Raw genomic sequence first — 11601 nt, 5'->3', positions numbered from 1 at the left:
GAGGCAGGGTGGGCGCTTGGGGGAAAGGGTGGAATGGGGGCTGGGAGAGGATGGAGCAAGGGTGGACTGGGGCCAGGCTGCTCAGTGCTGCCGGTGCTAGGCCCTCCACTAATCCCCCAGGCTGCCCTGGACCCCGTGTCCCCCTGAAGCACAGGGCCCCCCAAAGCACGGGGCCTGGGGCGGTTGCCCCAGTCCAGCCTATGGACAGGATGGCTCTGCCTGGACCCTGAGTCCCCCTGAAGCGCGGGGCCCCCCAAAGCACGGGGCCTGGGGCGGTTGCCCCAGTCCAGCCTATGGACGGGACGGCTCTGCGACCCGTTCTGGGCACCACCAAAAATAATACAAACCTGGCGCCCAGGGTCTCTGGGTCCAATTCTGATCTCAAGCTGTTTGTACACTGAACTGACTTTCATGGAGTCACTCCTGATTTGCCCCAGAGCAAGTGAAAGACAAATCAGGCCTTCAATCTCTTGCTCTCTGACAATGAAGCAATTTACAGCATTACGAGTCATTTAAAACCTAACAAAGGACTGTCTGAATTCTACCTCAGTTAAATTTGTCCAGCCCAGTAGCTCAGTCAGGGGTTCCGACCCACTCACCAAAATGCACTGCGCATATTCCTATCGCTGGTCAATGATCCACCAATGAGTCACTCACTGAAATCACTAGCCAGAGCCTGTGTTGCTATAACTGTAAGGTTGCCTGGCCAGTGGTTTTATTACCTGAGATGATGATGAAGATGGTTGGGGAGATTTAGCTTCAAAGCCAGCGGGAACTCAGCCAGTGTTATATTTAATCTCTTCAGTAAATACAAATAAAGGTTCTGTATTTGAATCAGAGTGACAGAGCCACTTTGAACATTAGTAAACCTTCCAAAAATAAACCCACACCTCTGCCATAGTGAACGTAGCCAGCTTTTTCCTGGGAGGTATCAGCACCGTGGAGGAGAGGGTTTGTTGTGTGTTTGTGTGGTTACTGGGCTGTCCACCCCGTCCCACTCACTCTTTGCTACTTTGTGTCCCGGGATTGGTTTTTAAGAAAAAATGATGGAACACAAATGTGTTCCCCAAAACAGCCGACTGCCCACTCAGCACTGAAGCGGTCAAAGTGGCTGTCAGATCAGGACTATTCTGAGGTTGTTACACTGAGTTCCCTGCAGCTGTGCATGTGTTTTAGGCCTCATGACATTTGGTGTTTATCTTAAAGTTCCCGGAGTCGCAGGATTATGTCAGAATCCCAGCTTTCGCTTTTGTTTAAAAGTGTTTCTAGCCCACATGTTCGCAGAGCAAAGTGTGCAAATCTGACCCGCAATCACCTTCAAAGCCAAAAGGCAAGTAAAAAGAATTCCAAAATTTTTATAATGAAAAAATCTTATGATTTTAAGGGAATCTCATGATTTTGGAGCCTGACTCATGATTTTTTGTACTGCATGGAGTTGGCAGTACTGCTGGGGAGCTGTTTAAAAGGGAGGTTCTGCCTGCTCTCTGTTAACTATCCTGTGGCACTTTTCATAAAAGAGTTGAACTCGTGTCAATGGCCAAAATTTCTGCATACAGTATCTGTCCCTATTTAGGAGAAACTAGCCTTATTTTCAAAAATTGTTTAGGAAAGTAGCTATCATTTGTCAACGCTCTCCCTCAAGATCTCCCAGTTCCTGTTCTTCTGTTGGCTTAGAAGATGTATAAATGCCCCTATTTATAGTCTTTATTTAAATCTTTCAAATGTCCCTCTCCCATACCCTCCACCCCAGAAGTGGCTGCATCCAGGGGTGTTGTAGGTATCTAAGGCATGATCCGCTGAAGTCACTTCCACTGACTACAACGGGCATTATGTCAGGCTTGTAGTTCGCAAGTGTTTTGGAATTCTTTGTGTTGGGAGGCGCAACGTACCGGTACATGTAAATGGTTATCAATTATTATTATCATCCACCAAACAAATGCCCTGAAACAGTGATTTTTCTCAGTGCCTCCCCTGCCCTTCCTCACTGTCTCCCACTCAACGGAGAGACCCTCAACAGACTGGAAAACTCCTCTCCCGCCTCAGCAAAACGCGACCAAGAGTCCTGGGGCACCTTATAGACTAACAGACGTATTGGAGCATGAGCTTTCCTGGGTGAATAAGGCGCCCCAGGACTCTTGGTCGCGTTTTACGGATCCAGATCCCCCTCTGCTCCTGGACGCCTCGGCAAAGCACGGTTCACCCGCACACCCACCCCGCTGCATTCACTGCGGGGGGGGGGACAGCGAATCCGGGTTGAAAGGATCCCTAGGCCGAGGAAGGAGTCCCTTGCAGTGTGTGTGCTTGGGCGGCCCGGAGCCACGAGGCGTCGCAGCGACACGTGCGGGCGGACTACACTTCCCGGCAGGCCCCGGGCCGCGCGAGGGGAAGGGGAAGCCCGGCGCGTGGTGGCGGTGCTCAAAGGCTACTAGCGGCGGCAGGAGGGGCCTGGGGGGGCATGTGGCTCCCTGCGTCCCCGCCTCAGCCCCGCTGCAGGAGCCGCCCGGCCGCCCGGGCCTCGCCCCAGCGGCCCTAGTCAGGAGCAGCATGGCCGCGGCCGGCGCGGGCCAGAGGGAGCTGCTGGCCCTCATTCACCAGCACCTGCTCCACGCGGGCTACGCCAGGGCGGCGCGGGAGCTGCAGCTGCAGCTCGGCCAGGTAACCCCGCAGCACCCCCACGCGGGGCCAGGGCACGACCCCCCCTGAGCCCGTGGGCAGGTAACCCCGCAGCACCCCCACGCGGGACCAGGGCACGACCCCCCCCTGAGCCCGTGGGCAGGTAACCCCGCAGCACCCCCACGCGGGGCCAGGGCACGACCCCCCCCTGAGCCCGTGGGCAGGTAACCCCGCAGCACCCCCACGCGGGGCCAGGGCACGACCCCCCCTGAGCCCGTGGGCAGGTAACCCCGCAGCACCCCCACGCGGGACCAGGGCACGACCCCCCCTGAGCCCGTGGGCAGGTAACCCCGCAGCACCCCCACGCGGGACCAGGGCACGACCCCCCCTGAGCCCGTGGGCAGGTAACCCCGCAGCACCCCCACGCGGGACCAGGGCATGACCCCCCCTGAGCCCGTGGGCAGGTAACCCCGCAGCACCCCCACGCGGGACCAGGGCATGCTGGGCTCCCCTGAGCCCGTGGGCAGGTAACCCCGCAGCACCCCCACGCGGGGCCAGGGCACGACTCCCCCAGGGGCTGGGCTCCCCTGAGCCCGTGGGCAGGTAACCCCGCAGCACCCCCACGCGGGACCAGGGCATGACTCCCCCAGGGGCTGTGCTCCCCTGAGCCCGTGGGCAGGTAACCCTGCAGCACCCCCACGCGGGACCAGGGCATGACCCCCCCAGGGGCTGTGCTCCCCTGAGCCCGTGGGCAGGTAACCCCGCAGCACCCCCACGCGGGACCAGGGCACGACCCCCCCAGGGGCTGGGCTCCCCTGAGCCCGTGGGCAGGTAACCCCGCAGCACCCCCACGCGGGGCCGGGGCATGACCCCCCCAGGGGCTGTGCTCCCCTGAGCCCGTGGGCAGGTAACCCCGCAGCACCCCCACGCGAGGCCAGGGCATGACCCCCCCAGGGGCTGTGCTCCCCTGAGCCCGTGGGCAGGTAACGCTGCAGCACCCCCACGCGGGGCCAGGGCACGCTGGGCTCCCCTGAGCCCGTGGGCAGGTGTAACCCTGCAGCACCCCCACGTGATAGCTAGGGCACGGCTGCCCCAGGGGCTGTGCTCCTCTGTGTGCGTGGGCAGGTGTAACCCTGCAGCACCCCCATGCCGAGGCCAGGGCACGTCTGTCCCAGGGGCTGTGCTCTCCTGAGCCCGTGGGCAGGTGACCCGGCAGCACTAGCACATGGGGCTAGTCTGGAGGGGCCAGGGTGAGACATACCGGTTCATGTCTGTCATGCCCCATGGACTTATTCTTTGGACTCCATAATCTGTGTGCTTAAGTGGGGTAAATACGGTGCCCATTCTTTCCTTTCTTCTCCTCCCACAGAAGCAGTTTCCTCCGCAGTTAACCTCTCTTGAGGACATCTTCACCCACTGGCAAAAGTAAGTCTGTCTGAGAGGCAATGGGTATGAAGTGGAAGGCAGGTCATTTCTCTCCTCATAGAAATAACCAGGTTTGATTACATTGGTATGTCTGATTAATTGGAATGGGGCAATTTGGAAATATTCCCACTAATGTCAAGATGGTCACGTACCTAGGATGAAAGTGTCTGCTCAGCTGAGAAACCAAACAGCACCCCTGTTTGGGCTGAAATGTCTCAGCCCGGGGGGCAGGCCTTACCTTTATTACATTAGAAAGCTGCATGCTATTCTCGCTGGTGACTTTTTTGAGGTATTAGGGGAGGGGGAATATGTTTCACCAGTTAAGATGTTTTCCGAGTGATTTTTCTTTTCCCCCCTTTCCTGTGGACTAACCCCATTGACTTCATTAGGGACCGGTTGTGTGAGTAACCTATTGTGGGCATGTTTGCAGCATTGGGGCCTTCATGTTAATAAAGACTGAAATCTGTTCAGTAACCGCATGTTCTCCACGTGCTGTTTGCTGTGTTTTAACCCATGGAAGGGTGATGCTACATGGGATGAAATCTAGCTTATGACAGCTGTCAAAGGGATCGGAAAAATCTGTTAGCTAGGCCGCAATCCTACAAGAGTCAGCCTGCACTGAGTCATTTGCAGGAGAAATGCCCTAGTAGAGAGAGTTATTAAAGGTTGAACCAAATTGTACTAATAACCCCAGAGAATAGTTTATAGGTTTCATTGTATCGAAAGCATCACACAATGAAATACAGTGTATCCTGAGATCCTTGGCCCTCTCCTCACTCTTGCTGTGTATCTCGCTGATCTCCCTTCTTTCCTGTTTATGGGCCTGTGTGATCATTAGAAACTCTACAGCTTGATTCAAGAAACCAATTGATGCAACAGTGCGGCTGAGATTTTATTCTCTGTGCTACTACCTTAATGTCTTGATATATAATGGTGCAATGCAAATTATTCTAGATACTCCTACAAATACCACTATGTTACATACATTTATTTTAGATTTTAAAAAATGCACATGTAATGTTACCCTATAATACCACCCCCACTCATGCAACCCCAAACACACACATGGTTTGTTGTCTTTCTTTGCTGTTATGTCTAGACTAAAGTCTAAACTAGTTGGGGCAGGGACCTATCATTGTGTTTATCTAGCCGATACCAGGCTCACCAAAAGCACCGTAACATGGAGAAGTTGTTATTCTTGGAACAACTTTATCTCCTTTGATTTTTGGCCTTGAAGATGATGCCCCTCCCCTTGTTGACCCATCTTAATAGCCTCTAAGCACACTCCTTTTCATCCATCGCACGTCTGGCTAAGAAGAACGGGATGGGACTTTCTTTGGAGTCTCTTAATATGCTCCTTAATCAGCCAGAGAGGCTTCATTTAAGTGGTAAAAAATATTCTCCCCCTGGGACTGAATTTGCGCCTTGTGGTATTAGAACGCAGAGTAGTCCAGTCGTTCAGTTAGATAGAAATGCCAGGTGAGCCTGTGGTTGGCAGTGAAAGTTAACAGGGGGACTGTCAGGCAGAATGACATCTAAATAAAACTCTTTGGGTGGTACCTTAGGATCAATGTATAATGAGGATGCTGCGCATTCATAGCATGGTACATCCTCAAAGGCCTGTACAATCAATTGATTCTTACAACGTTCTTCGGTATTCTCAATTGTCACTGAATTTGGAAGAAATTAGATTTTCAGTGGCCTTCTGAGCAGCTTAGCCTGATCATCTTATTCAAAATATAGGGTAACGGTTGTCTTTTGTGTACAATAGAATAAGGTGTGCCAGTGTAGCTATCCTGGCAAAACCCTCCTAGTGAAGACACAGCTTAGACTGGCAAAACCGCCTTTTGTTGTTGGTCTAGCTTATACCAGATTGGCGAGCAACATAAACTAGACCGGCAAACACATTTTTATGCTGGTATAAATGAGTCTATGCTAGAGCTTTTGCCTGCATAGAAAAGTCACAGCAATATCGCACCCCTAACCAACCTTGCTATGCTGTCAGTAGTTTAGAGTGTACACCTGGCCTAGGTAGCGCTGTCTTCATTTAAACAAGTAAATCTTTAAAGTTCTTGGGCTCAATACAGGGGTATCTGGGTGACGTGTAATGGCCTGGGCTATCCAGGAGGTCAGACTAGATGATCTAATAGGCTCTTCTAGTCTTACATAGATGGGTTATGAAGGGAATTGATACATGGAATGGTTATATAGGATCGGATTGGAAAAGAAGACCCAATCTGTTGTTGTTACACATTTTGCCTTATGCAGGGTACCAGTAGCCGTGTCTGTCCTGGATATTCAAGAGACTAGGTGGGTGAGGTAATATCTTTTATTGGATCGACTTCTGCTGGTGAGAGAGAGACAAGCTTTCGAACCACACAGAGCTCTTCTTTGGGTCTGGTAAAGGTACTCTCGACAACAGAAGTTGGTGCAGTAAAAGATTTACTTTGGTGCAGTTTAGCTCAAACAGAGATTATGGGCCTGATGCAGAGAGGTTCTTTGGCCTGTGTTATGCAGGAGGTCACATTAGATAATCCGAATGATCCCTTCCGGCCTGAAAAATCAGAGGGCTTGTCTATACTTGAAATGCTGCAGCTGCGGTATCTACAGTGATGGGCGGGGTTCTGGAACTCAAAAAAGAGTTCAACAAAAAGTGGAAACGAGGTCAAATTACAAAGGATGAAAATAAACAAATAGCACAAGGTTGTAGGGACAAAATTAGAAAGGCCAAGACACAAAATGAGACTAAACTAGCTAGAGACATAAAGGGTAACACAACTACACTAGAAGCAAGAGGAAGACTCGGCTAGGCCGATTAATCAATGAGGGAGGGGAAACAATAACAAAAAGTGTGGAAATGGCAGAGGTGCTCAATGACTTTTGTTTCGGTTTTCACCAAGAAGGTTGGTGGTGGTTGGTCGTCTAACGTAATAATTGCCAAGTAGGATCAGAGGCTAAAATAGGGAAAGAACAAGTTAAACATTACTTAGACAAGGTAGATGTCTTCAAGTCACAGGGCCTGATGAAATGCATCCTAGAATACTCAAGGAGCTGACTGAGGGGATATCGGAGCCATTAGCGATTATCTCTGAAAAGTCATGGAAGACGGGAGTGATTCCAGAGGACTGGAAAAGGGCAAATGTAGTGCCCATCTATAAAAAGGGGAATAAGAACTACCTGGGGAATTACAGACTAGTCAGCTTAACTTCTGTACCCGGAAAGAGAGTGGAGCAAATAATTAAGCATTCAATTTACAAACACCTATAAGATGATAAGTAACAGTCAGCATGGATTTGTCACGAACAAATCGTGTAAAACCAACCTGATAGCTTTCTTTGACAGGGTAACAAATCTTGTGGATGGGGGAAAGCGGTAGATGTGCTATATCTTGACTTTAGTAAAGCTTTTTATTTTTGTCTCACGTTACCTTCTGATTTAAAAAAAACTAGAGAAATACAACCTAGATGAAGCTACTATAAGGTGGGAGCAAAACTGGTTGGAAAACCATTTCCAGAGAGTAGTTATCAGTGGTTCACAGTCAAGCTGGAAGGGCATAACGAGTGAAGTCCCGCAGGGATCAGTTCTGGGTCCGGTTCTGTTCAATATCTTCATCAATGATTTAGATAATGGCATACAGAGTACACTTTGCAGATGATACCAACCTGGGAGGGGTTGCATGTGCTTTGGAAGATAGGATTAAAATTCAAAATGATCTGGAGAAATGATCTGAAGTAAATGGGATGAAATTCAATAAGGACAGATGCCAAATACTCCACTTAGGAAAGAACAATCAGTTGCACACATACAAAAATGAGAAATGACTGCATAGGGAGGAGTACTGCGGAAAGGGATCTGGGGGGCACTGTGGATCACAAGCTAAATATGAGTTAACAGTGTAACACTGTTGCTTACAACACTCCTGCTAATACATCCCGGAATGATGTCTGCTTTTTTTTGCAAGACATGAGAAGTAATTCTTCCGTGCTACTCTGTGCTGATTAGGCCTCAGCTGGAGTATTGTGTCCAGTTCTGGGCACCACATTTCAGGAAAGATGTGGACAGATTGGAGACAGTCTAGAGACGAGCAACAAAAATGATTAAAGGGCTAGAAAACATGACCTATGAGGGAAGATTGAGAAAAATGGGTTTGTTTAGTCTGGAAAAGAGAAGACTGAGAGGGGACATAACAGTTTTCAAATACATAAAAGGTTGGAGGGAGGTAAGTTGTTCTAGTTAACCTCTGAGGATAGGACAAGAAGCAATGGACTTAAATTGCAGCAAGGGCGGTTTAGATTGGATGTGAGGAAAAACTTCCTAACTGTCAGGGTGGTTAAACACTGGAATAAATTGCCTAGGGAGGTTGTGGAATCTCCACCATTGGAGACTTTTAAGAGCAGGCCAGACAAACATCTGTCCAGGACGGTCTGGATCAGTGGTTCTTAACCTATTTACTACTGTGGTCTGCAGGTTGCGAACCACTGCGCCGGACACACACTGACCTGCCCAGCCCTGCACTACCGGTGTGCCCCTTCCCCTCGGAGGCAGGCCGTGTCACACCGACTCCCTATGCCCAGCGCTCCCCTGTCCAGCGCCCACCACCTCCACCCAGAGACTCCTAAACAGAGCAGGGCCAGGAGAAGCACCCCAGGCGCAGGGCCGGCAGCCGGGACTCGTGCCAGGCCAGGAGTGGGGACCTGTGTAAAACCTGGGGGTGCTGCAGCACCCCCCACACCCCTAGTTCCTGCACCTATGCTGCCCAGCACCCCCCACAAACCTCTCCAGTGCCCAGCACTCCCTACCCCCTCACTGCCCAGATCCCCTCCCAACCTTCTTTTCCCCCCAGGACCCCCTCTCCTGCAGCCCTGCTGGGAGATGACTGTGTCCACCAGGCAATCACAGGAGCAGGGCCGGCCCAGGCCGGGCTCCCTCGGGACCCACTTGCCCGGCCAGGCCCCCTGCATTGGACTGCTGAGCTCTTCCCTTGCCCCAGGGGCCTACTTCGCCTTCCCTGCTGGCAGGAGCGCTCCAGCCGGGCTCCGGGGGGCCGTCTCCCCCTCAACCAGCCACGCCCCCTGCTGGACCGGAGTGACAAACTGAATCTTTTTTTTTTTTTTTTTAAACACACAGCTGGGCCACAGCTGTGTGTTAATTGGGCCGAGGCTTGAGAACTGCTGGATAATACTTAGTCCTGCCATGAACACAGGGGACTGGACTAGAAGGGACCTCAAGAGGTCATCCAGTCCTAGGAGTCCATGATTTTCACCCATAAATCCAGTTCATATCGTAATTTTGTGTCCCTTAGGTGTGACCATCCAAGTCTGAATGGGTGTGTAGCCTCTAGATCATGGGTCAGTTTTGCATCACAATCCATTAGCCTCCATATATCCAGTTGGAGGTTGTCCAGTAGGACCAAGGCATGTAAAAGAAGTCTAGCCATTGTTGCAGTTCTAACGTGAGGCTGACCAGACGTTGAGCACTGGACTGGGGCTCAGGTGTTCAGGGTTTTATTCCTGGCTCTGCCTTTGGCCTGCTGGGTGACCTTGGGCAAGCAGCTTGCCTGCTCTGTGCCTCGGTTTCCCAATTGGCAAAATAGGGGTAATGATACTGACCTCCTTCGTAAAGCACCTTGAGATCCGCTGAGGAAAAGCACTAGATAAGAGTTTATTATTAATCATTTGACTGTCAGCAAGAACAGCATTTTTCCAAATACTTGAGGCTAAATTTCCTGACTCTGGCTACCGGCCCTGCCCTATACAGATGGAATTCATTTCTAGCCATCTCTTCTCTTCACATTCCTGTGAAGCGTCACATCCAGGGTTTGGTTAAGAAGGATTATGGGGAATTCTCTGCAGATCACCATAAGTCATTCCAGAGTCAGCCACCTGAAGTTACTGCAGAGCAGTGGCAGTTCCTGTCCTGACCCTGGAGGAACGAGGCTGGATGAATTGATAAGTGTTTCTGCGATTTAATGCTGTTTCCCTTTTTAACACCACCTCCCCGTTCTTGCAAAATCTCTCCTACAGAACTCCCTCAAACACCAAGAAACGAAAGGCAAGCAACTTGGGGGGAGGCATTCCAGCGAAGAAGATCAGGGTACCTGATCCCAAGAGCAGCTCTGAAAGTTCGGAAGAGGAGACAAAGGCTGTGACGGGTAAGAGCCTTTCGCTGCCAAGAACAGGCTACGTGGAGCAGACGACAGAGAGGGCTAGCAGGCAACGGGTGCGGCTGATGCTCCGATAGCTTAATAACGTGGCTCACCGCCGTTATAGTGGAGCTCGCTACCCTGTGGCCTAGTGGTTAAAGCTACAGACGGGGACTCAGGAGACCTAGGTTCTATTCCCAGCTCTTCCACTGGCCTGCTGGGCATGGGCGGTGGGTGGAGCCCCCCTCTGCGGAGGCTAACCCCCTGTTCCGCCCATGGCCGGAGCCCCGAGACCCCTTGCCCCCTCACTCCCGGCAGCTGGAGCCACAAGCCCCCCTGCCCAGAGAGCCCCCTCCCCTCCAGTCACAGGATCCCTGGGCCAGCCGAAGCCCCAAGGCCCACCTGGAGGAGCCCTGGGATGGCCGAAGCCACGCAGGGCCTCCCCTCCCCAGACCCAACCTGCGCAGGAACCTGCATGGGGCATAATAAAGCAAAAACTTCGCTGCCAACCCCCGCAACAAGGCAGAGCCTCCCCATGCCTATTACCCGCTGCCCATGCTGCTGGGTGACCCCCGGCAAGTCATTTTTGCCTCTGTGCCTCAGTTTCCCTATCTGTGCAGTTGAATGCAGCTGCTGGGAGGAGCGGCGGTTTCTCATTCGAGCCCCTTTCACCGGCAAGGAGTCTGGGGCAGACTGACAGAGAACTCAGGATTGGCTGCATGCACAAGCAGCAGACTCTTAGGAGCACTTACCATAGGTCAGCCCAAGGGGGAATGTGACGTGTGTTTAAAGCTTACCCGTGTGATTTCAGCACGGTGGTCTTAGCCTTCCCTTGGTATTCAGGGCCTCTCTCCTCCATACTCATGGGGTTTGCTTCTCTCTGGCGGAGGAGGTGAACTCTTCCACGGCCTCTCCAGTAGGCTGTTCCTCTAGCCGAGTGTTTAAAGGTGGGATGTTAGATCGAGTTACCAAGCTCAATCTAATTACTGCCTTCTAAAACTCTAGCTAAGGAAAATCCATCGAACTCTAGCATGTGCTAAACTCACTGAGGTAAATCGTACGGGAGAGCCCCTCGCACTCAGCCTGCTGAGTGGGTTAAATTGCGTCTGCATTGATGTTCAGCGGTGGTTCAGTCAAGTTAAGCTAACTTGATGTGGGTGAGGAGACAGCAGGTTTTTCCTAGTCCACATAAGGCCTCTCTGATAATACCATCATTACGTCTCGATATCTGTAGATTAATATACAGCAATTCCTGCCGTGTCCATAACGTGATTCCATCTCTGCTCTATGGCCGCCACAGACATCTGGGGATTTCTCCCAACTCCTAGAGAGGACGGGTGAGAGGTAGGGGAAGAGAACATAAGAGCGGCCCTACTGGGTCAGACCAAGGGTCCATCTAGCCCAGTATCCTGTCTTCCGGC

The 11601-nt window shown here is 51.7% G+C and overlaps 1 protein-coding gene across 2 annotated transcripts in view; it reads left to right on the top strand.

Moving 5' to 3' along the window:
• The first annotated feature begins 2405 nt into the window (after positions 1-2405).
• The window catches only part of TCOF1 (treacle ribosome biogenesis factor 1), a 33913-nt gene continuing 24717 nt past the window's right edge, over positions 2406-11601 (top strand). For both annotated transcript variants that reach the window (XM_054038276.1, XM_054038275.1), the window contains exons 1-3: positions 2406-2655; positions 3983-4038; positions 10062-10189. In XM_054038276.1, the coding sequence (XP_053894251.1) occupies positions 2545-2655; positions 3983-4038; positions 10062-10189 (295 nt within the window). In that variant the 5' untranslated portion in view covers positions 2406-2544. The remainder of the gene's footprint in view (positions 2656-3982; positions 4039-10061; positions 10190-11601) is intronic.

This window comes from Malaclemys terrapin, chromosome 8 (genome assembly GCF_027887155.1).
Source record: "Malaclemys terrapin pileata isolate rMalTer1 chromosome 8, rMalTer1.hap1, whole genome shotgun sequence".
Taxonomy (NCBI): domain Eukaryota; kingdom Metazoa; phylum Chordata; order Testudines; family Emydidae; genus Malaclemys; species Malaclemys terrapin.
This window is presented reverse-complemented; position numbering and strand designations above follow the sequence as displayed.